The sequence below is a fragment of the Nicotiana tabacum genome, chromosome 4 (assembly GCF_000715075.1).
Source record: "Nicotiana tabacum cultivar K326 chromosome 4, ASM71507v2, whole genome shotgun sequence".
Taxonomy (NCBI): Eukaryota; Viridiplantae; Streptophyta; class Magnoliopsida; order Solanales; family Solanaceae; genus Nicotiana; species Nicotiana tabacum.
Window position 1 is genome coordinate 117,622,210 of NC_134083.1, and position 27,576 is coordinate 117,649,785.

Sequence of the window (27,576 nt, forward strand, 5' to 3'; positions counted from 1 at the left end):
TCATAGCCTTAGAACTTTTATCCATCTATTGTTGATTCACTTTAATGTTGATCTATAATTCACCAATGATAACTTGAAACTTCTTACATAATACATTGTCACTAAGGCTCACTTCTCATCGGCGAACATCTGAAGTTATTTGCCCGATCCACCTTAGGGACGATACTATACTTTAATAAGCGTATTTCATATCATCTCAACGTGATTCATTTTATGGGGGGTATTTTAATCCCATGCAATTCATGAAATCCCTTCACGTTGAATCATTACTTCAGTCGAAGGCTATATTCCTAAACGTCATCCTCTTTTCATTTATCACAATTACCCTCTTCTTCTATTACCAGGGCAGCATCCCATCTCTTCTAAATGCTCCTAGTCTTAAATTCCTCCGAGTTCATTCAGGTTATGCTGATCTTTCTATAACTTACGGAAACCATCAACTCTCTTGTCTTGATAGACTAAATCCCGAGGCCTTACCTATTCTCGTCACCTTCTCACTCACATTTTTCTTATCCTTACTCCTATCTACCTAAAATCATATCTCTCTACCATACTTTAGCTTGCGACCTACACATATCTATTTATACTACTCGCAAAAGTCATTTAACTTGATAGCACCATAGATTTCATTATGTTATTCTGGAACCTCAAGAGAAACATCATGTCGTCTCTAACTCTTCTTTACTCTATTAACTAGACCTCTCGATACCTGTAAACCATACGCTGGAAGATATGTTACTGACAACACCACTATCATTTTCTGGATACTGAATCACGACGCTTCTAGCCTTATATCTGAAGTCTAGACTATTCAAAACCTTCTGTCCATAAGTATCTCATACCTTCTTCACATTTACCTTACTTACCTTCTGTCGCTTTCATAATTTCCTTTCCACATAGGTAGAATTCATACACGCCTTAAAGCTCTACTGTAATACTTGCACCTCTGGTGCATACACAATCTTGTGGAAGCTTTATACTGACTTCTTACGACTCAGCTCTATGGCACTATCTGAAAACAAAAAAAGGGTAACATCTCCTAAATGCCCTGTAGCCTCTCAATTATAAGTGTGGCGCGCAATACACCCATAAGTGAGACTCTACTAGGCATGGCTTTGTAGACTCCCTAGGACAAGACCTTCTCTAATACCACTTTGTCACGCCCTAACCTGGAGAGGCGTAGCTGGCACCCGATTTCGTACTGGCCCGAACGAACCACTTTGTAATTCATGATCGTTCGACGAACACTAGAATATACATAGGTCGACTTGGTTGAACTCATTCTTTCTGTAACTATCCTAGGCCAACATGGCCACAACTCGTAATGTATAACTGTAAGTGGGAAAACGTAGTATCAGCGAACCATCGTACTCAAAATATGAATACACGTGGGCCATCAAGGCCTCTAACATACTATACATAATGAACTTGTGTCTACAAAGCCTCTAAGAGTATCTGACATCTAAACATGATCGGGACATGGCCCCAGCCTACCCATAAGTCTGTAGCAAAACTCTGACACGATGATTTATAAACTCGGTTGCACTCCGAATGAAGTGGAGTCTTACCGATCCTTCGCTGAATGCGAACCTCGTCTACTATGAGGGCTCGTCAAATTTATTACCTACACCTGCAGGCATGAATGCGGTATCCAAGTATGTAAGGCAATAATGTACCAAGTATGTAAGGCAATAGAATAACTGAAAGCTGAAACTGGACTGATAATATAATAACTGAAAGTAACTGGGAGTCAAAGATGATCTAAAAATATGCTTACCTGTTGATACTGATTAAACTCTCTCAATATAGTAAGTAAAATAGTTGTCTGGCCTTATAAGGCTCAGTACATGTAACTGCTCTGTCGTACTAGGCTCGCTCATAGGCGCTCGGCCTTACCAGACTCGGTATCTCAGCCATTCTAGGCTCGCTCATAGGTGCTCGGCCACAGTAGCTCGGTACATAACTTACCATTTGATCAGAGGTTGCCCAATAGGGGCCTGCCCACCGATTATAAGGTCCAATAAGGGAGAATAGTGAAACTTATGAGACTAAGATAATGTACATAAGTTCAGGAATACGAACTTCTCTTTATGTCTCGTTATCAAACGCATGTAGTTACGGGATCATGCCAAAATAAAAGAACAGTTTAGCCTTAACATACCTTATCACAATCTGTCTAATAACCATGTTCAACTCGTCGCATCTCACTTTAATCTACAACACGATTATTATGTTATCGCTAAGCTACGAAAGAGGCAACTATCGTACAACGAACGACAAGCTTATTTTATATTAAAATGGGTAGCATCTCCCATGTTTCCCTTGCTTTCCCCAAGTCCATAAAAACAACAAGAACACACACAACCTTCAACTATATACTTTTAACACAACAACGCAACCAACATCCAATAACACAAATCAATCTACACAACAACAAGTGCACACACGTTACCAACGAAACTACTATTTAACACGACGAGCGGCAAGCTTGGATTGAAAGCAAACCCCAACTATTTTTCCCATATCCCATATACTTACAACACCATCAATAGGTCCATCAAATAAACATACTATTGACATGACATTCCAACCTTATATCCATCATAAAAGTAACATCAAATAACTCTACAAGATATAACAACGACATGGACAACTTCTAGGTATTGTGTGGTCGCTTCTTCTCCTATTTACAACATCATCAACATACTCAACATATTGACAAGCATAACAACAATAAAAATATTATAACCAAGCTATTCCCCACTATTTCCAACCATATGAACTCATATATACAACTCCAAAATAGTCCAATAAGAGACAACAACTTCTTATACCACTTCAAGTGCTATCTTATAGTTCTTTATCCAAATACCTTAACCAACACATAGATAAGATTAAGAACAAGAAATAGGGTGTTAGACTTGCCTTAAATAATCATAACAAACTCGAACCAAAGATTCCCTTAGCTTAGAAGCGCCCTTAATGACATCACAACGCCATAAAGACTCTTTTCTTCACTTAGGCTAACTTTTGAGGTTAGATTTAGGTAAAACCACCTTGGATTCGACTTGGAACCTTGGAGAAATGTTAGAGAGGTTTTGGGAGAGTTTGGTAACTGTCCTTGGTCGAAATTTACCAAAAATGAGCCTCCAACCACTTTAAAATATTCAAAGGTCATCCACCGCTTAAGTGGGCCCATAGGGAGCTGTTTGTGCAGTCTTGCGAAAACGTGAATATCATTCTATTCCGATGTCGTATTGACGCACGGTTCAATGTGTTGAAAATTAGACTCGTATATCTTCAATTTGATGGATAGATCATTCCATAACTCAAAGTATATTGGGAGAAAAACTCAGTGATATTAGACCCAAATTTCAATTAAATTTATGAACGTAACTTGTGACGACTTTTGTCGACTTTTGTTTCATAACTCGCTTGACTTTAAAACTTAACAAATGACTATCATGACTAAAATATCTCATAACATCACCTTCTTATCATGTTAAGCACCCTAGTCTCACCCCAAAAGTACGGGTTATAATATTCCCAACTTGCAGACTTTCGACGAAACTTATTTTTCTTCGATTCGTTTAGCTTCTAAACGTTCCAACCCTCTTGGAACTTGCAGTTGATGATCTTAAATATTTGTAACCTCCAAGGTAACATGATTAACTTACTTTATTTACTTCAAGGAGGATCTCATTTCCGAACTTACATCAATTGACTTACGACGTACTTTACGTATGAAAACATGGGGTGTAACACTATTGTTTTTTGTTAAAAAAACTTTTCCTATGAAAAGATATAGCTTCATCTAGTATAGCTCATGCATGGAATATCAACTTCTATTGTAGACCTCTTAAAGTTTTTGCATGGGAATTGAATAGTCAAACACAATCTTTTACCCTCTCACCTTTTTTTTTGTCCATCCATTAGAGTAACTTAGTTGGTCATCTAAACTTTCACCTTAACGACGAGGGTTTTATTTCTCTGCCTTGTAATCCCCTCCCCTATTTCTCTTTCTCCTGCCCCTATATATTATTTTTTTTAAAATTTAAAAAAAATTCTAGATAGAATAGAATCAGATCTACCATATCAATAAATAAATAAAAGTTGTTTTGTAATTGCACTATCTAAGTAGCCCCTAAGCTAGCATCCCGCCCACGCTGATCTGCTCATTTGTCTTTTTCTTTTTCTTTTTTTCTTTTTCCTGTACCTTTTATTTTTCCGCTTTTGTTTTCTTGTGTCAGCAAAATAGTTTTCTCCATATAGTTGATACTGCTTTTATGTGTTTTTTAATTTTAATTATGAGGGGTTCTCCCCGCAAACTGCTGTGCACCATAGTCCGTTTTTTTTCTTCTCAAATTTGAAATTTATTTGCCATAGGAATACAGGACAGAGTGAGGCAACCGCACCAAGGGTTGGTGCACAATGTTTACAACACACTAGATATACATGGCAGTTGCATAAAACATTTTAGGAAAAAGAAAGTGAAAGAACAGCGCGACAGTTACATGTTTCATCCTTCAGCCCTTTGCAGCTTCGATAGTTTTGCTTAGTTCTACTCTGGAAAGGGTATAGCACAGGTATAAATGCTAAATCAAAACTAGTGTAAAACCGCTAACCAGTATAAGCTCTGCAAGGGTTTTAGCCCTGATATCGATTGCCTTAACCGCATTTTCCAATAGTATTCAGTAGCTTTGAAGAGGTGATGCAAGAAATAATCTGCAATTTTTCTTCTTATTTTCTGAGTCAACCACATATAATAGTGGAATATAAATGTAAATTTGAGAGGAGACAATAATAGGAAACAGGGCAAAAAAATTGTGGGTGGGGGGGGAGTACGAGGAGCGGAAGGAGGAGAGGAAACATAACAGAAAACTACCACCTACAGATATAACCATATATTCACCCATGGTGTCCCAAAATTATGGCAAAAATGGATATACTGCAAAGCCTGCATCTATCTTTGACTGACTGAGATGGCGGCAAGCTTCAGTTTGATGGCCTCAAATTCCGCATCCTGTCTCTCCTCATTTGTCAACCAGGACGATAAGCATCGACTGATAAAATCACCGGAACAACTCACATGAGAAATGCCCCTGCAAACTTTGGGCTTTCCAAAACTCATAATAAGTTGTAAATTCGTTTCTGATGGATTGTCTGCGTAATTCTCCAGAATTTCCCTAATCGCTCTGCACCAGATAGGACGGGCCACCTTCAGGAATTCATGCACAGCCAACATCGGAAGGCTCACACTTCCCACCTCAGACTCCTGCTTCCCCCCTCTTCCATGGAAATCCGAACCCCCAAGCTTCAGCAGATCATAAGCATCTGCTAGGTCGTTGTATGCTGTTCACAGAAACAGGTGAATGGAAATATAATTAAAGGCAGATCAGGCATTTCAAAGATGCAGAGTATCAATTGGTATTTTTTTCCCGAAAAGCAGGCATGAGATAAAATATCTCAATGTTTCCCTAAGATTTCGAATAGCGGTCCCAAATTCAGCTTGATTCTATTTCCCAATTATGGTTCTAACGGATTCGGTCATCCATATAATATACAAAAAGAAAGTCCAGATACTGCCCACTATAACTATTGTGGTAGTGGGTACAAACTCAGAATAAATAAATATTTCTTTTTCACTATATTTATGCTTAAGTCGAGCACCAGCTCCCACATGCTACATGTACCCCGAAATATAATCAAGGTGAAGAACACAATAAAACAAGGTTGTTATTTTACAGCATATATATAGTGTAGTATTGTCTCACATTGGTAGAGTAGTAGTATGTCCTTGTATAGTATAGCTATAAATAAGGACCTCTTGTATTGTATTGTTCATCCAATATCAATAACATATTTTCTCCCGTGCCTTCTCACAAAGGTGAAGGACGAGACATTCACAAAAGCACCGACTTCTAAATAGGCTGGGAATCTGTCAAAGGTAATTAACACAACCATCTACATTAAATAGTTTTGGCATACGACTTCTATGTACCACGAAGATTGGGAGAAACAAGGGCAACGCTAAGTAAACAGAGAAATTGCAAGCATCCTACTTTCTTCGAACAATCAAGAAGAGTCAAAATACAAAACCTGTCATTCCAGAAACTTGTTTGTATCATTGCTATCCTGTCAATATTAGTCCTTCACTAATGATAAAAGCACAAGAATTCATAAAATCAACACATCTGGCTTGATGTCCAACCAATAGAAGAAGGAGGGGAAGGTGAAAAGTTAGAGGATTATTGTTGATATAAGAATTTCAACTTGATTTTGCTCTTTCTGCTATAATGCAATTATATTATTACTATGAGTTATTTTGCCCTTTCTGCTATAATGCAATTATATTATTACTATGAGTTAATTTTTATGCATTTAGAGGTAACATATTCACAAAAATCAGTTGAAGTATTAAACACTAGGGCAAAATGTATGGTACCTGCAAGTTTTCCATCACTCCTGTAGGCCTCTATACCATGTAGACCGACTTCTTTCAATCTTCTAACAACAGCTATTGGATCTTTTAATGCCCATGGATGTGCCAAAACTGCCACGCCTCCTGTCTCACGTATAAATTGGACGGTTTCCTCTGCAAGTGGCTCACTTCCCCTGTACCACAGCCACTCTTCATCAAACTTTTCAATGAAACAAAATAACCTTAGCAATAGATTTAATCTAACCAAAGCGTGATAATTACGTAGCATAAGCAGGTCCTCCGTCATAAAGATATCGGGAAAATGCCTGTCTTAGATTCTCTACATGGCCAGCTTCAACCATAGCACGAGCAACATGCAGCCTCCCTGGAGCAACTCCTTCTCCTGCAATTTTTGCTACCTGCTCCCACTTAAGGGGCAACTTCAGTTTGTTAAGTTTTGAAATCATGTTCTCCGCGCGGAGGAAACGTCCATCCCGTATACCACTCAGGAACTTCTCTAGTTGATCATATTTTGCTGGTCCGCAACTGCTGTAATATGCAAGAATGTGCACTGGTTCATCTGATGCAGAATCCCACCTGTAATGAAAACCTTTATAATTCTGCAGTGAAGTGATGACAGGACTGAAAAATCTCCAGGATCAACAGAGTCGCCAAATTTGTAATGGAACACCAAAAACAGAAAATTAAAGAAAGACCTTGTTGTATCATAGAGTACTTTAGAGAGAGAGAGCCAAGAAATAATTTTCACATCTTTGCCCTGTTTAAGGTAGAACATTAAACCAAATCAATAGACTGACCCTTGGGAGAACATTGTACTGATTTCAACTCCGGGAATAATCTTAATGCCAAATCTACGAGCTGCTTCCAGTGCTTCTGGGATGCCAGACATAGTATCATGATCCGTCAATGAAAGAACTTTTACCTGTTATTGAACAAGTTGCACTAAATTAGTTTCTCAATATGCAATTAGATGGAAAAATAAACTAACAGTAAAACGTAACATAGGCAACTAATTGTGAGAAAAAAGAATTTTATAGAAGCAGATTTAGTTTATACAAATAGAAATAGGTGTCAAGGTTTTGCTGATGTTGAATCTTTTCCCCCACCTACAAATGTTGTACAGAACCTCTTTACCTGTGAAAAGATAGCTTCTTAGTTGATCACTTATTCAACAAATTACTAATTTCACTTTCTCTAACTTTTCGAAGAGCATCAAATGCCAAGCCACCTCCCCTAGCCCCGAAAATAGATAATTTAATTCTCCAAACTAGCTTTTCAATAAAAAGTATGATGGATGGGATTCCTGCTGACTTTATGTCCTTATTTCCTATGCCCGAAAAGTGGAAAGGCAATTGGATAGGAGAAGGTGCAATTTTCAGTGGTAGGGAACTCGAGATAGAAGAAAGATGCATTTAGGTGAAATGGAACATAGTCACAAGTAACAAACAAATTGGAGGTTTGGGAGTTAAAAATCTCAACCTACGGAAAAAAAGTTTGCTCTAAAGTGGAACTGGAGATTCATGGCTGTTAGCACTCAGTTTTTATGATGACAAAATTAGAATCAGAACAAAGTATGGCAAACGGTTTTTGCAGGAATAGAAAAGGGACTGAGATCGAAGGAAGATCAATTTAACATCAACGGGGGAAGATCAAAGCAGCTATTGGAAGAATAATTGTAAAAAGGGAAAGAAGATCTGTCAAGAAGCTTCACAAGGAAAATGAGAAATCAAAGGATAATCAAATACCTTTAATTGAAGACCTGAAGATAAGAAGAGCAGATTCTTAGGAGCAAGATTGGCAATGGTCAAACAGAAAAGGAAGAATTACAAGACAAATAAGGAAGAATATCAGCGAGATGAATGTGCGAAGATAGTAACAACAGCAACAACAACAAACCAGTAAAATCCTACAAGCGGGGTCTGGGGAGGGTAGTGTGTACGCAAACCTTACCCCTACCCCGGAAGAGTAGAGAGGCTGTTTTCGCTAGACCCTCGGCTCAAGAAGACGAAAAGAGACAATAGATCAGTAACAGCAACAGAAGCCAGGAAGATAATATCAGCATCGTAAGAGCCAGAAAATAGATGAAAAAGCAATAACAATACCATTAATAATGGCACAGTACTATAAAAACGGAAAAATAGTGTGAACACATTATTAACCACTAGCAGTCTAAGATAAAACACTATCAGACTAACCTAGCCTCACACCCGGTACAAAGTAGAAAAACGCTCAACTACCTCCTAACCTTCCACCCTAACGTTCGACCTCCACACCTTCCTATCAAAGGCCATGTCCTCGAAAATCTGAATTCGCACCATGTCCTGCCTGATCACCTCTCCCCAATACTTCTTAGGCTGCGTTCTACCTCTTCTCATACCCGCCACAGCCAACCGCTCACACCTCCTAACCGGGACATAAGCATGATTACGGAGGCCAACAGAAAACACAAGGAAAGAAGACCGAAGCATTTAAAGCTCCATTTTTGTTCCTGGAAAAGATCACAAGAAATCAGCAATATGATGGAGGCCAGTAGAAGACACAAGGAAAGAAGACCGGAGTATTTAATGCTCCACCTTTTATTCTTGGAAAAGAACATAATATATCTTTTCCAATAACCAAATCCTTTGGGTTGTTATCTTTGTATCAAGGAAATCAAATCAATCGCTGAAATCAAAGATGAGCATCAACTGGCTCTGGCTATATATTCAGAAGAAGACGAGGACTCAAGACATACTTCCATCTACTAACTTCCAAGCTCTTTGTTCTACTCTTAACAAGCATTGTATTTTAGTGAGAACTATTGTGTAATCAAAAGAGAGAAGAGAGAGATAAAATCATTGGTGAGGCATTGCATCTAAAGAAATGAGAACCTCTAGAATTAAGGTTGGTGTGTGCGTAGGAAACACATCAACGAAGTTGTTACAAATTCACCAAGGAGTTTACTGAGAGACCCTCTTGCAACCCAAGGGACTAGATTAGGATCCATATTGAATTTGAACCAGTATAAAAACATCGTTGTGTCATTTACTTTCCTGCACTTTACATTCAGTATTTATTTAGAAGCTCTGAAAGAAGAAATTGTCATAGTATCCAAAACCGGGAATGGCCTAATGAAAAGATTCAGGAATGCCAAGAAAGGCATAACAAATTCCATTAAACCAAAAAATTTCAATGAACAGGAAAGAAATAATGGAAAGTGATATGAATGTCGAAAATATGTACATATCAAGGCTGAATGCCCATAACTAAAAAGGAAGACATCCAAAGAATATCAGAAGAGTAGATCATTTGGGTGTTGGAGTGATGAAGACACAACAGATCATGACGAAACTGCAAATATACGCTTTGTGTCCCTTCCATGAAAATGATTTCTCCAGATGCTGGAATGATGAAGACATTTCAGATGATGATCATGAAGACTTAGCAGATCACTGCCTTATGGCTAAAGGAGAAACAAGTGAGGTAAGACCCTACAACTGCAACAGATGTAATGAATTACAAGATATTCTAGATTCTGCATTAAAAGAGTCTGTAAATGAAATAAAGAGGCTAAATAGGGAAAAGAAGGATCGGGAACTTAATCTTGAAGTCTGTGAACTCGAAAGAGATAACTTTAAGGAACAAGTTCAGGAATTATTATTGCAAATAAATGGTCTGCATAAATCCACCGGTCACAGTTCAGTTAGGTCAAACCAGCCAATTCAATCTTGTGAGTATACTGGAAAAAGACCTACCAGTAACACATCTAGACAAAGTAAGTCTACATGCAAATCTGTTACTAATGAACAGTCAGCTACCTCATGTTACTACTATGGCAAGTTTGGACATAAGTACTCAAATTACAGATTTTGTCATAATCAAGGATGGGTCTGGAGACCAAAAACTAATACAGGAATCATCAGATCTAACCAAAAAGGACCCAAGTAAGCTTGTTACCCGAAAGGAAGTAACTTCTCTATTTTGAAGGAACACCACAAGAAGAATCACAAAAGGAAACGGTAACTTGATAATGCGTGTTCCAGTCATATGATGGGTGATAAAAACTTATTTAGATTAGTCATAAAGATGAAGCTCTAAAGAACTTTGAGATCTTCTGCAAGAAAGTACAAAGAGAAAAAGGATACTACATTTCTACTACACAGAGTGATCATGGAGGCGAATTCGAAAGCAAATCCTTTGAAGTATTCTGTGATGAACAAGGATTCACACACAATATTTCGACACTCAGATCCTCCCAACGAAACATAGTGGAGCGCAAAAAATCGAACCGTGCAAGATATGACAAGAACAATGATCGTTGAACACTCCCTGCCAAATCACTTCTGGACAGAGGTAGTAAGCACAACATGCCACATTCTGAACAGGTGTCGTATACGAACTATTTTGAAAAAGACTCCATATGAACTATGGAAAGGTAAGAGACCAAATATCAATTATTTGCATCCCTTCGGATGTAAATGTTTTGTCCACAACAACGGTAAGGACAATCTGGAAAGTTTGATCCTAGGAGTGATGAAGGTATATTTCTTGGCTACCCAAACACTAGCAGAGCTTATAGGATTTACAACAAGCGTACTATGTGCGTAGAAGAATTTGTTCATGTCATATTTGATGATATTAATCCTATGATCGAGAAAGATATCGTTGCAGGTGATGAAGACAATAATCAAGAAGTATCTCAATCTGCTTAGTTGATGGAATATTTTTTTGGACAATTATTATGTTGTGTAGGACTGATGATTCAGTCAACTTGTTGTAAACTCTAAACTTACATTTTTTGACTGGTTGCTTTTGTCTAGCCGACTGTTTGGTATGTAGTCGACTTACATATTATCTGCCATGTTTAGTCAACAATATGCTTTATTGTGTGTCTAGTTCCTTTGTATTTTCCTTTTTGTTGATGCCACTGAGGGAAGTAACAAGTCTTGATCTCAATTTTTTTTAGATAAATCATTTTCTAATTTTTATTGTCATCATCAAAAAGTGAGAAATTGTTAGCACCCAATTTTTATGATGACAAAATTAGAATCAGAACTAAGTATGGCAAATGGTTTTTGCAGGAATAGAAAAGGGACTGAGATCGAGGAAAACCAATTTAACATCAACGGGGGGAGATCAAAGCAACTACTGGAAGAATAATTCTAAAGGAAAGAAGATCTGTCAAGAAGCTTCACAAGGAAAAATCAAAGGATAATCAAATATCTTTAATTGAAGACCTGAAGAAGAGCAGATTCTTAGGAGCAAGATTGGCAATGGTCAAACATAGAAGGAAGAATATCAGCGAGATGATCGTGCGAAGATAGCAAATGCAAGAAATCAGCAAGATGATGGAGGCCAACAGAAAACACAAGGAAAGAAGACCGAAGCATTTAAAACTCCACCTTTATTCCTGGAAAAGATCATAAGAAATCAGCAAGATGATGGAAGCCAGTAGAAGACACAAGGAAAGAAGACCAAAGCATTTAAAGCTCCACCTTTTATTCTTGGAAAAGATCACAATATATCTTTTCCAAGAATCAAATCATTTGGGTTGCTACCTCTGTATCAAGGAAATCAAATCAATCACTGAAATCAAGGATGAGCATCAACTGGCTCTGGCTATATATTCAGAAGAAGACGAAGACTCAAGACATACTTTCATCTACTAACTTCCAAGCTCTTTGTTTTACTCTTAACAATCATTGTATTTCAGTGAGAACAATTGTGTAATCAAAAGAGAGAAGAGAGATAAAATAATTGGCGAGGCATTGTATCTAAACAACAACAACAACAACAACAACGACCCAGTAAAATCCACTAGTGGGGTCTGGGGAGGGTAGTGTGTACGCAGACCTTACCCCTACCAAGGAGCTTACTGAGAGACCCTCTTGCAACTCAAGGGGACTAGATTAGGATTCACATTGAATCTGAACCAGTATAAAAACATTGTTGTGTTACATTCAGTATGTATTGAGTTCTTTCAGGATTAGTCGACTAACATGATAAAGTAGTCGACTGTCAAAGAAGAAAACTAAAAAGGCTTCAACTCATCAACGAAGTTGTAACCAATTCACCAATGAGCTTACAGAGAGACCCTCTTGCAACCCAAGGGGACTAGATTAGGATTCACATTGAATCCGAACTAGTATAAAAACATGTTGTATCATTTACTTTCATGCACTTTACATTCAGTATTTATTTAGTGTTTTCACTGTCTCGGGATTAGTCGACCAGCGTGGTAAAGTAGTCGACTGCCAAAGAAGAAAACTAAAAGGCTTCAATTCAACCCCCCACCCCCACCCCCACCCCAAACCTTCAGTGGCAACAAAGAGTAATTATGGAAGGATGTGATAATAACTAAATATGGTAGAAGAGATGAATGGTGCACAAATCTGGTGAGAAAACAAGACTCTGTATAGAAACATATAAGGAGTCAATGGGATGAACTCAATGATAAGGTCAGACTAAAGGTGGGCAATGGCTGCGAAAAAGATGCAGACTGATAGATGGTTGGATGACCTAAGGAGGTATTCCCCGCCATTTATGAGATTGTTAACAACAAAGAGTGTACAGTGGCTGAATGAGATTGTTAACAACAAAGAGTGTACAGTGGGTGGGATCTGCACCTAAGGAGGAACCTTAATGACTGCGAATTTGATTGCATAAATGAGCTAATAATGCTGTTGGCAACTGTTAATCTTGAGGAAAATGTGGAAGATTCCTTGGTATGGAGAGGAAGAAAAGATGATAAAAGCATGCTATAAGAATTTCCAGTGGGCACGGGAAAACTGGCCTTAGAAGATGATTTGGAGGACCATTGCACTCCAGGGTAGCATGTTTCAGTTGGATTGCAGCACATAATGCTTGTTTCGCCAAGGATAATTTAGAGAAGTGGGGGATCATAATTTGCAGTAGGTGCTACATATGTGAATAAGCCTTGGAGTATGTAAATCATCTATTACACTATAATCACATGTAGCAACTATGGTCAATGTTCCTACATATCTTTGGAGTATATTGGGTTATACCTGGAAGCATTCAGCAGCTGGAATGGAAAATTCACAATGAAGGGCTGCAGGAAGCTCAATAACGCAGTACCTATCTGCATACTATGGATCATTTGGACGCCTCTGTGGAAGGAAAGAACATATGTCCTATGTGAAGAGTAAATGTCGTTTCTTTTGGTATAAGAAGAATGTTGTAGCTGATTTTGCCTTTTTGATGGATCGTTTGTACTTCAATCTGTACAAGGAGAACTTCCTTTGTATCATCACAGTACCTTCTTGTACTTATCACTAAAACTTTTACCTATTCATTAAAAAGATAAAGAATACGAAAATGACAGACAGGAAGAACGGGGTTGCCAGAATTTTGATTTCACGCATGGAACGCTGGCTGAATTATCTTGGAATGTCACATAGCTCTCTCGATAACCCTTACACAACAGAAGTGAAAGAATGTCACTTCGGCATGTCCCTGTTTATTGGCATCTGTCATAGGACACAAGGGAATTACACTAGATACGGTGTTCTCTTGTTTACTAAGTAACATTCACACTGTTCCTGAACATTTAGAGAACAGTTGACCTAGACAGTTTGCCACTCAGAAAAAAGGAAACCAATCAATGTTTCTTTATTAATAATTCAGATAGCATTCAGACTGTATCATACTATGTTAGTAATGTTTGCAGAATATTCTGGGACGTAAAAGATCATACCATTTAGTGAACTTCTGTTTTCTTTTAGACAAGTTGATTTGCAATTTAATAAATAAGGCATCCCAAAACAACCAAAGAGTACTTGGTTTTTGAAAAGCTAAAGTCTTAGGATACGTGCGTTGCGCGTGTTCCCCATAATAATAAAATACAAAATTTTAAAGAACCACATAATAGTAATGCGTTTGAGTCATAAAATTAAAATTAAATTAAAAAAAAATAAGTTCATGAAAATGATGAATCATGTTGATTTTTAGCCATAATCTTCATTTTACATTTGTGGTGTTCAGTTGATCAAAGGTTTTAATTTTTCACTTTAAATCATGATGTCATGTTTATTATACATATATACCCAAAATAAAAACAATTTTGGAGTTCAAAAACTAACTTTTGAAAGAAGATTAGCATAAGAGACATTTTATTTTTTAAGAATAGCTTCATGCATTTCTTCGTGTTATGTTTTTATTGCCTTATTTCTATTTTTCACAAATGAAATAATGTTTTACTTGCAATATATGTTTTGAATAGGTCATTATTCAAATTTGCCTACTCATTTTTGTTAATAATTATCTTGGAGCTATTTGTTTAAAAACTTTTGAGCTCGACAGTTTATAGGGATAAACTTTAGGTCTTTAAAAACAAATATTTCTATGATTTTCATGGAATTAAAGGTTGAGCATTTTTTCCATCGATTTTCTATATTTTTGGGTGTGGCTAGCTGGCATCACAGATTTAAATTGTTATTATTTATTTTTTTCTTAATTTTAGTTCGATAACATTAGATTATCTGTGCATCGGTTGGGGTGCGACCCTTCCTTGTACCCTGCGTGAATGCGGGATGCTTCATGCATCGGGCTGCCCCTTTTAACATTATATTATCCGTTTAAGGCAGGATTAGGGTCACAAAATTTATCAAAAAGTATAGAGAAAAATACTTGAGAATATTTTTATGCTTAATTCATTCAAATGATTTGAACCCACGATGAAACAACAAATGTTCAAGAGTTAGTTCACAAAATAAAAACATAATATACGTGAAGAAACAAACATCACAACTTTAATAAAATTAATAAATAATCACAACTTAAATAAGAAAAAAACTCAAACACATGCAGACACAAAATATATAAAAGTGATTGCAGAAAAATCGAGAAGGCAATATGAATGAAAAACATAATCATAATTTAGGCATAGTCATCCGTACTAAAATATGATTATGTTTTCATTCATATTATCTTCAATCATATGCATATATCCAACATAAAATCTATTTTTGCATAGAGTTGGTTAAAATTATTAATATATGCATACCTTGGTTTTGATGTCAATTTTGCACATCTATAGTGTTTTTTTTATAAATGACTAAATTATCATCTCATTTTTAATCATAACAAGACAACATATACTTTCAAATTGTACAAACAAATATATACACCACTATTTGACATTAATGCAAGGCTTTGCATTCTCTAAACGGCATATAATCAAACGGTGAACCAAAATGCTACTAAATAATTGCTGGATAATACTCAAATTGCTCATAGTGAGAATATTTTTGTATGAGAGTTGTTGCTAATTTGACAATGTAAATTGTATAATGAAATAAAAGCACTAAATATCATGAAAATAGGAGAACGAAATAAAGATACAAGAAAGAGTGTTAAATAAAAAGAGTTGGGTCTTCTTCAATTGTTCTTTAACAATTCAGCACTTTCGGTGCTCGTTTTAGCTGTACTCCCATTTTTTTTTATTTTTTTTTCTCAGATTTTCTTCGGTGTTCATGGCCAAACCAGTTTATCGAGATTCGGCAGGGCAGGTGTCAACTCTTATCCAACTCTATGGAAGAATAGATTACAACATCAACAACATACCCAGTATTATCCCACACCGTCGGGTCTGGGGAGGGTAGTGTGTACGCAGACATTACCCCTACCTTGTGAGGATAGAGAGGTTGTTTCCAATAGACCCTCGACTCAGGAAAGCATAAGCACTACATTAATGAAAATATAGACAAGGACAGTACCAAAAAGCCATATAAAAGCAGAATAAAAACAACAAGACAGTAAGGTGATCAACAATGAAAGAAAACAACGGTTAGGCATAAAAACCTACTACCAACAGAAAGCGAGACTGCGTGCCAATACTACTGCTATGAACACTCTAGACTACCTACTCTACTACCCTAATCCTAGACCTCCATACCTTCCTATCAAGGGTCAGGTCCTCGGTCAGCTGAAATTGTGCCATGTCTTGCCTAATCACCTCTCCCCACCTCTTCTTTGGCCTACCTCTACCTCTCTGTAGGCCCTCCAATATCAACCTCTCGCACCTCCTCACCGGGGCGTCTGTGCTCCTCCGCCTCACATGACCAAACCACCTAAGCCGCGCTTCCCGCATCTTGTCCTCAATAGGGGCCACACCTACCTTGTCGCGAATAACCTCATTTCTGATCCTATCTAACCTGGTGTGTCCACATATCCATCTCAACATCCTCATCTCTGCTACATTCATCTTCTCGACATGAGCGATCTTGACTGGCCAACACTCAGCCTCATACAACATCGTTGGTCTGACCACCACTCTGTAGAACTTACCCTTAAGTTTCGGTGGCACCTTCTTATCACACAAAACACCTGAAGCGAGTCTCCATTTCATCCATCCCGCCCCAATACGATGTGTGACATCTTCATCAATCTCTCCATCCCCTGAATAATAGACCCAAGGTACTTAAAACTCCCTCTCCTAGGGATGACCAGCGAATCCAGCCTCACCTCCCCTTCTCCTCCTTGAGTCTCGCCACTGAACTTACACTCCAAGTATTCTGTCTTGGTCCTGCTCAACTTGAAACCTTTAGATTCCAGGGTGTCTGCCTCCATACCTCTAATTGCGCGTTCACACTGTCTCGCGTCTCGTTAATCAATACAATATCATCTGCAAATAGCATGCACCACGGCACCTCCCCTTGGATGTGGCGCGTCAGTACATCCATCACCAGAGCAAACAAAAAAGGGCTGAGTGTCGACCCCTGATGCAACCCCATCATAACCGAAAAATGGTTCGAGTCCCCATCCACCGTTCTCACTCGGGTCTTTACTCCATCATACATGTCCTTAATCAACCTAACGTAGGCAACAGGTACACCTCTAGCCTCCAAACATTTCCACAAAACCTCCCTCGGAACTTTATCGTATGCCTTTTCTAAGTCGATGAACACCATATGCAAGTCCTTTCTCTCCCTATACTGCTCCATCAATCTCCTAACAAGGTGGATAGCTTCTATAGTCGAACGCCCCAGCATAAACCCAAACTGGTTCTCGGAAGAATAGATTCTAACCGCCTAAATGAATTAATATATATTCATTTAATAATTTGCTTATTTAAAAATCTTTTCGTTAGGATATTAATTCAATCGTTATATCTTGATAAATAGTAGAAAGAATTAAATTTTTAGTTTTTCTTCTTGCACATGATTACATGAATAAGATTAAGGAGTTATAGTTATTTTACACAATTCAAATAATAAAAGAATTTACATAAATAAAATTTTGCGCGACTTTAATTCCTAAATATTAGGCACATAACTGAAACATATGGTGATGAACATAAGAAAATTATAATTTTCCTCAATGTACTTTGGTGTGTTAGCTGCAAAGGATCCAAAGGCTTCTAAGATCTATAATATGCAACCTAAAACTGGAAGGAAGAATTCACAAGAGTCGGTCAATACCAAGTTTAGAAAAGAAGAAGAGATGAAAAACATAAGCAAAACCACTAATAAGCAATAAAGGAGTTTGAATCAGAATCAACCATTAAGACTTCAGCAACCCTAACGAAAATATCAAACTATTAATATGGCAAAGTAAAAAGAACAAAAAAGAGAATCCAAAATAAGACTTTTTCCAAGTTTAAGCAATAATCAACCATGAATAGCGTATACACCACAAAGTAAAAGACAGGAAAATTGACTTTTAAAAGCAATAATGAAATCTTTAACGTAACTAAAATACAAGTCAAAGACAAATATACCATAGTTCACCTCAAAGAACGCTTATGCCATTGGGAAAATAAAAACTTGAGAGAGACCCTAATATCAGAATTAGTGTGATTATAGTTTATTACATAAAAGGATATAATTTTCATAGCATAATATCTTAATTGATCTTAATTTCCTAAATTTTAGGAATTTCTACATAGTTCAAATAAGAAAAGATTTAGCAAATTTTAGTTGCTTTGAAAGACCTAAATATTAAGAAAATATTAAATAACAATAATTTAATTATAATTTTGTCCAATGTGAAATATATTTTTAAAAGGTAAAAGGTGAACGACATTTCGCTAAGGGTATTCGTACTTTTAATATAATATATTTTTATAATTCATTTTATGGGGCTTTCTCCTTTGCTCTGGCGAGAAGAAAAAGTCTCTCTTATAGAGGCTTCTAAAAAGGCCATTTTCTTCGAGAGAGATTCCCAACTCAGCTCTTTTTTATGTCATCTTCATAGTCTTCCTTCCTAGCAGCCTATGTCTAGTGTTAAAAAGGCATTAGCAAGGTCTTTCCACATGGACCTTGATGGACTTCCAAGTTCTCAGTTTCATCCATTTATGGAAGCAAACAGAACGAGACTTAACCAGAAATACATGGTTATGTAAAAGTATTAAATAGGAATGTAAATTAAAAAGATAGAAGGACACACACAGACAAAAGAGCAATATTCTTCAACAATTAAAAAGAAGATGGAAACAGAATAGCTTGATTAGGTCTGCAACAGAAGTGTTTAAGCTTCAGGTTCAATTCTACAAACATTATGTTTCGCGCTTAATCCCTTTTGGAGGTTACATAGATTCCGAATAACAGACATTCAAGCAACTTTGACCCAATTTGAGCACACAAGGAAAAAACTGGAAGTCAAATCACTGTGTAGATGCTTCACCACAGTAGTTGGCAGATACAAGATTAAAACAACAAGGAGCCTTGGACCGCCAAGATGTTTATAATAACTTCAATGAGATTACAACCATTGAAGCTCATGAAATATCATATTTCTGGCTAAAAAGTTGATTCTGAGTTATCACTTGAATAAAGTGACACCATATTTCTCTCCAGCACAAACCAGTAGTACTACAAATTAATGAGTGAAATGACACACAAGTTTAAAAAAAAAAAAAATGACAGCCTATGTGTCAGGATAACCAATATATCTGCAAATGCTTTTCTTGTTCCTGAAGAATGAACCCTAAGGAAAGAGAAACTACTTGAAATTTCATATCATCCATCTCAAGCTCCAGCAAATAACAATACAATCTACAAGAAAGCATATATGCAGAGACACACACCAACCAACAAAAACAAAACTATTCGCTAAAGGGGGGAAAGGGAACTCACTCCATTTTGATGGGCTCTCTCAACGAGCTTGAAAGGTGATAAGAAGCCATCGCTATGAATAGAATGAGAATGAAGTTCAAAGACTAATTTCTCTTTGGGTTGAGGAACAGCAAAATCCTCAGCTGCAGGTGAAAGAGGAGAGCGGTCCAAGAAAACCCATTCACTCACACAATTATACGCCAAAGTCTGTTCAGATGTCATTCTCCTCTTTGAACCACCTCTCTTCTTCTTCTTCTTATTGGAGCCTTGTTTCTTGGGGATTTCTTTGTCACCCATCATAGGATTCTTCTCTACCAATTGGGTACTGGGTCGGTCCAGAAGTAAGAGGAGTCTATATTGGGTACTGGGTCGGTCTATAAGTTTTATTATTATGGGCAAATAAGGGTGGTCATGTGGGCCGGTTAAGACCGGGATCCGTCGAGTATCGCAAGCCAAAATAGGCGGTGGGCCTAAACGGTCCTAACCGGATAGGACCGGGACCGTGGGGAGCTGGGCTGGGTAGTGGGCCGATCCTATAGGGGAGGCCCGTGAGACCGGAACCGTTTGGGACCGGGACCGGTTGAGAAGTGGGCCGGTTCAAGCGGTCCTAAACAGGCCTATCCGGGCCCAACGGATAATTTAAAAAAAAAAATTGACCATTTGGCCATTTAAAAACTACTCGTTTGGTCTGCCAAAATAGTCATTGGCTATTTGCAAAATAGTCATTTAATCCCCCAAACTTTGTTTTAACCCCAAACTTTTTATAATTATACTTTTTTCCTATTTTCAACTATAAATACCCCCTCATTCTTTCATTTTTCTCACAAAATCATCAATCTCTCTTAATCTTTCTCTAATATTCTTCTATAATTGCTTACTTAATTGTTACATTTTGTGCAAAATTGTGAAGTTGTTGAATTGAAGTATTCAAGGCTTCAAGTCTTCAACGATAATTAATTTTCAACAAGTTGTTCGTCAATACAATAAACTCGTTCCAACTCTTAAGTTTTAATATTATAGTTTTATTTGTTTTATTTACTTTGCTTGATTAATTAAGATGGCTTGTTCCTTAAAAAAAATATTTAGTAAAAATAAGAAAAAATCCAAGAGTGGTGAATCTAGTGGCCAATCTGTTCCTCCTCCACTTTCCCCGGATTCCCGACCCAAACCTGTTACCCGTCCTACACTTCCTATTCTTGATAGCGATAATAGTTTATTACAATTTACCGAGAGTCAATTTTGCCATAATATTGCACCCGGTGAACAATTAAACTATGAATATATGAATGCTCTTTATGGTAATCCAACTATTTATGAAAATGATGATGAAGAAATATATTTTGATGAAACGCAACTGGATGACGATACACTCACTAGTCCTGCTCCTGAAGTTAACCCAACTAATAATAATCCAAATGATGCCCCGGCTGACCCTCCTGTTACTGCCCCTACTTTTTCTAGACAACCTTCGAAACGGACAGAAACATCTCTTGTTTGGCCATTTTTTTACTCAAGTAAGAGAAAAAAATAGGGCTAAGTGTAAAAATTATGGCAAAGAGTTAGTTTTTAAATATGTTGGAAGTTAGGGGGGACGGGAAGTTTGACTAGACACATATTGCTACACCCTCAAGATAAAGCTATATATTTTCGTATAAAAGCTTTGGCCGAGGGGACAAGTGCACCTAGTCAGGCTGACCTTAGTACCAGGTCAAATCAATTTCAACCGGGAATTAACACTGTTACTGGTGGTATTTTATATTATGATCCAAAAAAAGATCGGGAAGAATTGGCAAAAATGGTTAATGTTATGTGCTTACCCTATAGTTTTCCTTCTAACCCTCACTTTGTGCATTATATTAGAAAAGTTTATAATCCTACTTATAAAGGTTTTCCTCGCACAACCGTAAAGAGCGATATTTATAAATATAAACATGAATATGAACAATATTTGCGCTATTTATTTACTTATACAAATTGTCGTGTTTCTATTACAACTGATATTGGTATAAGTGGTAATGACTGTGATTACCTTACTGTTACCAGTCATTGGATTGATGAGGATTGGATAATGCAAAAGCGCATTATTGCTTATAGAATAATTAATTTACGTCACACAGGACAGTTTATTTCTAGCACAATTACGGATATTTATAGATATTTTTGCATTAATGATAAAATAATGTCAGTTTTAATGGATAATGCTACTAGTAACACAAATACTGTAGTCTTGCTTACCACTACACTAAGTCCTGCATTTAGTAACATTTTTCATGTTAGATGTATTTGTCATATTTACCATTTAATTGTGGGTGATGGTATGCGAATTTTAAATGTTGAAGTTGAAAAGGTTAAAATGGCTCTTAATTGGCTTTTTTATTCAAACCGTAGAAGTAGACTTAGAGAATATTTTAAAAGATGCGATGAATTTGGCCTAAGAGAAAAAAAGGTTCTTAAACCTTGTCCGACTAGATGGAATTACATGTATGAAAGTTTAGTTGTTGCATATGAATATAGAAACTCCATAAACTCAACGTTTAATGCTCATGTAAGTGATGATGATGAGCACCTTACAAATGCGAATTGGGCTAATGTTAAAATGCTTGTAGATTTTTTAGAAAAATTTTATATTGCTACAAATGAATTTTCTGGGCAATATTATCCTACTATTTATAACTGTTTAGTTTATATTGCAGAACTTACAAATTTATTTGATCATTTTTCAGAGGGTGGAGAAATTTATCAACTTGCTATTGATTCTATGAGAAAAAAGTTTTAAAAATATTTTTTCCCTATTCCCCCTATTTACGGTGTTGCTGCATTGTTAAATCCTACTATGAAATTATGAGGTCCTCAGTTTTGGTATGAAACTATTTATAATGGTTTAGCACTTGAAGATGAGGAGTTGTCTAAACTTCCGGACGCAATAACCTCAATTAAAATAAATGTTCAAACAATTTATAATGCTTATCAAGTTGCATTAGATCATGCTAGACCAAACGTTCCAACTCCTTCTTCTAGTTCTCAATCATCTAAAAGAACCGCGGGAGTAAGAGCACTTAGTTTTGGGTAGGGTTCAGGGGTTCTCAAGGTTCTAGTACTAGTGATTTTCACAACTAAATGAGCTTGAAGTTTATTTGTCACAGGGAATTGAGGAAGTGAATCCCAACGGCTCCTTTAATATTTTGGAATGGTGGAAGGACAAAGAAAAATACTTTCCGATTCTTTCAAGGATGGCCCGAGATATTTTAACTACTCAAGCTTCAACAGTGGCATCAGAGAGCGCTTTCAGTCAAGCAAGACTTCAACTCGGTGATTATAGAGCGTCTATGAGGGAGAGCTTGAAAAAATCAGTACTTTTCAGAGATTGGATCCGTTCGGAAAGAAGAAATTTTGGACTTGCTGAATCACAACCAGAGGTAGACGAAGCTTACGAAGAAATGCTAGCTGAACTTGTGGAGGATGATGCTTCGCCTGGAAGCGGTGATGACCAAGCTTCTTTTCCGCCACCACCAACGGAAATTCCTCCGGACCTTGAAGGATTTATGAAATTTGTAAGAGATACCATGTAAATTAATATGTAACTTGTATTTTGGCACATCTTGATTAGTTTCTTTTTCTTCTCAATGGTGGTATTAGCACCTTGTTGTGCTCATTCCATAGGGGGAGGAAGACTAAGAAAGATATTGCCATGATTTTTAATGCTATAATTAAAATATAACGCATTGATTTGAATATCTCTTTACAATATTTTTGTCTTTTTATATATCTTAAGCTGTATATATATATATATATATATATATATATATATATATATATATATATATATATATATATATATATATATATATATATGTGTGTGTGTGTGTGTGTGTGTGTGACAATTCTATAATATAATTTACAAATTGCCTTAGATATTTTTTATTACCATTTTTTTTCTCTAACTTGTATAAAAAAAATTTAAAAATAGAAAGTATCTGTTGGGTCCACTTAGGCCCGGGACCGGCCCACTTAACCTGGGACCGTTACTTCGTGGTCCCGGTCCCGGGCCGGTTCCAACAAGAAGCCCGCGAAGTCCAGGACCGCTTAGGATTGACCCACTTAGGACCGGGCCCGCAAAGCCCACTTAGGACCGGGCCCGGCCCACATGCCACCCCTATGGGAAAACTATACTATATGCCTACAAAAACACAAATTATTTACCCACTTTTGCCCATCTTTAAACTATTTATAAAATTGCATAGGGCGTCCTATTTGGTCGCCCCTTTATAACTTATACCCTTTTTATTTTTTCGTTTGCATCCGTACCTATTTTTTTGTTAAAAACATTTTAAAAAGACGATTTTGCCCTTCGTTAATAAAAGACTATTGACAAATTACAGGACAAAAACTTAAGCATGTTTAGGCTGAAATTTTAGCAAATAAACTAAAAAACTTTAGCTTGTTTAGACTGAAATTTCGGATAGAATTCAGGACAAAACTATAGACTGCGTTACAAAACTTCAGCATATTTTGGTATGAAGTTTTAGCAAATGAACTAAATAACTTTAGCATGCATTAGCAAAAACTCTTTAGAAAATTACATACTGCAAGACAAAAACCTAAGCATATTTAGTCTGAAATTATAGCAAATGAACTAAAAAACTTCAGCATGTTTAGTCTGAAGTTTTAGCAAATGAACTAAATTACTTCAGCATGTTTTGTCTGAAATTTTAGCAAATGAACTAAATAAATTCAGCATGCATTAGCAAAAACTCATTAGAAAATTACATACTACAAGACAAAAACTTAAGCATGTTTAGTCTGAAATTTTATCAAATGAACTAAAAAACTTAAGCATGTTTAGTCTGAAGTTTTAGAAAAAACTTAAGCATGTTTAGTCTGAAGTTTTAGCAAGTGAACTAAATAATTTAAGCATGTTCAGTCTAAAGTTTTAGCAAATGAACTAAATAACTTAAACATGTTTAGTCTGAAGTTTTAGCAAATGAACTAAATAACTCAAGCATGTTTAGTAAGTTTTAGTAAATCAACTAAATAACTTAAGCATGTTTAGTCTGAAGTTTTAGCAAATGAACTAAATAACTTCAACATGTTTAGACTGAAGTTTCGAAAAAAATTCATGACAAAACTGTAGACTGCAGGATAAATAACTTCAGCATGCATTAGCATGAAATTTCAGCTTCAATGTGAAACAACTTCCATGCTATATTAGCATGAAGTTTTAGCTTCAAAATAAAACAACTTCATGCTACATTAGCATGAAATTTTAGCTTCAAGGTAAAATAATTTCATGCAAATGTGATTCTGAAGATGAATCTGGACAAGTTTCTGATTTTTTTATAAAGTTGCTGAGAGGAGGAGATCATTTTATATCTTTTGTCAGGGGTGTAATTGTCATATTATTATGAATTTTTTGTGAGATGGATACCAAATCAATAATTTTAAAAAATAGGGTACAGGTTAAAAGGTGGCACAAATATAGGGTACGGCTGCAAATCCCCCATATTTACCTATAGGGCCTAAATTCATTACACGCCTACCCATTCCCTCCCCCCCCCCCCCCCCTTTCCCCCTTGATTCAATAGTAAAGGGTCCGATGTAAATGCAAAGCTCTTCCTCTCTTTCATTGTGCAAGCATTTACCTGTAAAAAGGAAGTTTAATGTACCTATTTTATTTTATCTTTATTTTGTTAAATTGAAAGGAGTTTATTTCTATAATATGCAAAATTACGACATTTATAGATTAGTTATGCAAATAATTTTTTATGATAAATATCAATAGTAACCTAATAAAATTACAATAAACATAAGTTATATAAAAAACAAATACTATACTAATAGTATAAAATATTTTTATATTATTGTTAATGTATATAACTTAAATCAAAAAATAAAAAATTCTCTTAAACTTCAATAACGAATCAACTATGATTCTAGTATTGCTAATACATGAAAGGGTGATGCCTTGCTAGCTGTATCTTCTGTTAACTCTTTAAAGAGCGAAAATTTAATAATTTATTTTTATATATATTTGCAAACCCTAGTTAATCTATTTATTTTTGAGCAATTTATACTAACTACCTACTCAAGTCAAAATAATTACTCGTTTATACCCATTTTAAAAATAATTACAATACATACCTATTCCACCAAAATTAATTACATGTCCATCTATCTCTGCCTAAAAAAGGAGTTGTCATCACGGCCTTTTTAGTAGAACTCGTATTCAACGGAAGTGATTTAAGCTGAAGGCAAAATAACATATCTAAATTTTAGTATAATCGATGACGCACAAAATTGAGTTAATTAGTTTATATGACAACTGATATTATTTCAGTTTAATAATTGAATTAATTTTTTTTTTAAACTCTTTGTGTATAACAGTATACCCTGTTTGTATAGTTATATACTATACTGGTATCATATATTAGTTGGAACCTTTTTTGGTTGTATTAGCTACATTTAATTGGTACACTGTTTGATTTTTCTTTAGTAATAGTAGAATAGTACAATATCTTGAATTTTTTTAATTTTCCTTTATGCATGTGTATTATGTAATCATTTTAATTTTTTCTTTATGCGTTTGTTTTATATAATAGTATTATAGTATAATATCTTGAAATATATTATTATATTAATATGTGGTATACTATTTTTTGATTTTTCTCTTTATGCATGTGTATTATGTAATAGTAGTATAGTCATACTGGAATTCATTAGTAGAACTGTATATCCTATTGGTATAATTATATGTCATATTGGTATCATATGGTAGTTGAAATATTTTTTGGTTGTTTTAGCTGCATTTTTAAATGAATTCTATTCTGAAATAATTTATATGATCATGTTTTGTTGTGTTAGATTTTCTTGTACCTATGGACATAGATTTTGTGTATTATGTAATAGTTTTTATAGTTATATGCAGTTGTTGGAACGACCCCGTACAACTATATACCCTATTAGTATAACTAAATACTATATTGGTATCATATGCTAGTTGAATCCTTTTTTGGTTGTATTAGCTGCATTTAATTGGTACACTATTTGATTTTTTTTAATAATAGTAATATAGTACAATATCTTAAAATACTTTATTATATTAATATGTGGTATACTATTTTTTTTATTTTTCTCTTTATGCATGTGTGTTATGTAATAGTAGTATACTCATAAAGTTACCGAAAATTAACTAGTAAAATTGTATACCATGTTGGTATAACTATATGCCATATTGGTATCATATGGTAGTTTGAACATTTTTTTGGTTGTTTTAGCTGCATTTTTAAGTGAATTCTATTCTTGAATTATTTATATGAATATGATTTGCAGTGTTGGAATTTTTTTGTGCCAATGGACATAGATTATGTGTATTATGTAATAGTTTTTATAGTTATAAGCAATTGTTGGAACGACCCCATACAACTATATACTCTATTAGTATACGGAATGAGCAAGTTGCTTTACGAATATTTAGTTTGCAATGTGAGCATATAATTTTTTCATACTTTTATTGCATCCTTTAATGTTTTGGTATAGTAGTATAGTCGCAGATAGTTGTAGCAATATTCTAGAGCAATCATATACCATATTAGTATCATATGGTACTAGAAGTCTTTTTTGCTACTTATACTTTTATTGTATTTTCCAATATTTTATTATCATTTCTATTCTAACTAGTATATATGGAGATTTGGTGGCTATATATTGTGTTTTCTTGCTCCATAACTGGTTGTGTTATTGCTAATGGTAGAGTGTGTACTGACATTTATAGGGAAGGAGATCAAAGTTTGCATGGCAATCACGTGTTTATTCTTAGAATCTGATTATGTAATTTATGGTGCTCAGCAGCAGTCAGTGTGATATTCAGTGAATTAGATCAAGTGACAACTGATATTATTTCAGTTTAATAATTGAATTTAAAAAAATAAAAAAAAGATAAAAGGTATATTATACTAGTTATATTAAAAAAAAAGGTGAACAAATATTTACTATATCAATTATTTTTTCTTATTGTATAAAAAAAGAATAAAAAAATAATGAAAACAGTAAATGAAATTAGATTATGAAGAGAAAAAGAATATA

The 27,576-nt window shown here is 35.5% G+C and overlaps 1 protein-coding gene across 1 annotated transcript; it reads right to left on the reverse strand.

Moving 5' to 3' along the window:
- Nucleotides 1–4,723: 4,723 nt before the first annotated feature.
- On the reverse strand, nucleotides 4,724–19,858 carry LOC107773812 (uncharacterized). Its single transcript, XM_075252360.1, has 5 exons — nucleotides 19,519–19,858; nucleotides 7,240–7,364; nucleotides 6,704–7,018; nucleotides 6,446–6,615; nucleotides 4,724–5,352 (listed from the first exon to the last, which is right to left on the reverse strand). The coding sequence occupies exons 1-5, from the start codon at nucleotides 19,795–19,797 to the stop codon at nucleotides 4,964–4,966; spliced, it is 1,278 nt and encodes a 425-aa protein (XP_075108461.1). The 5' UTR covers nucleotides 19,798–19,858; the 3' UTR covers nucleotides 4,724–4,963.
- Between the last annotated feature and the right edge of the window lie 7,718 nt (nucleotides 19,859–27,576).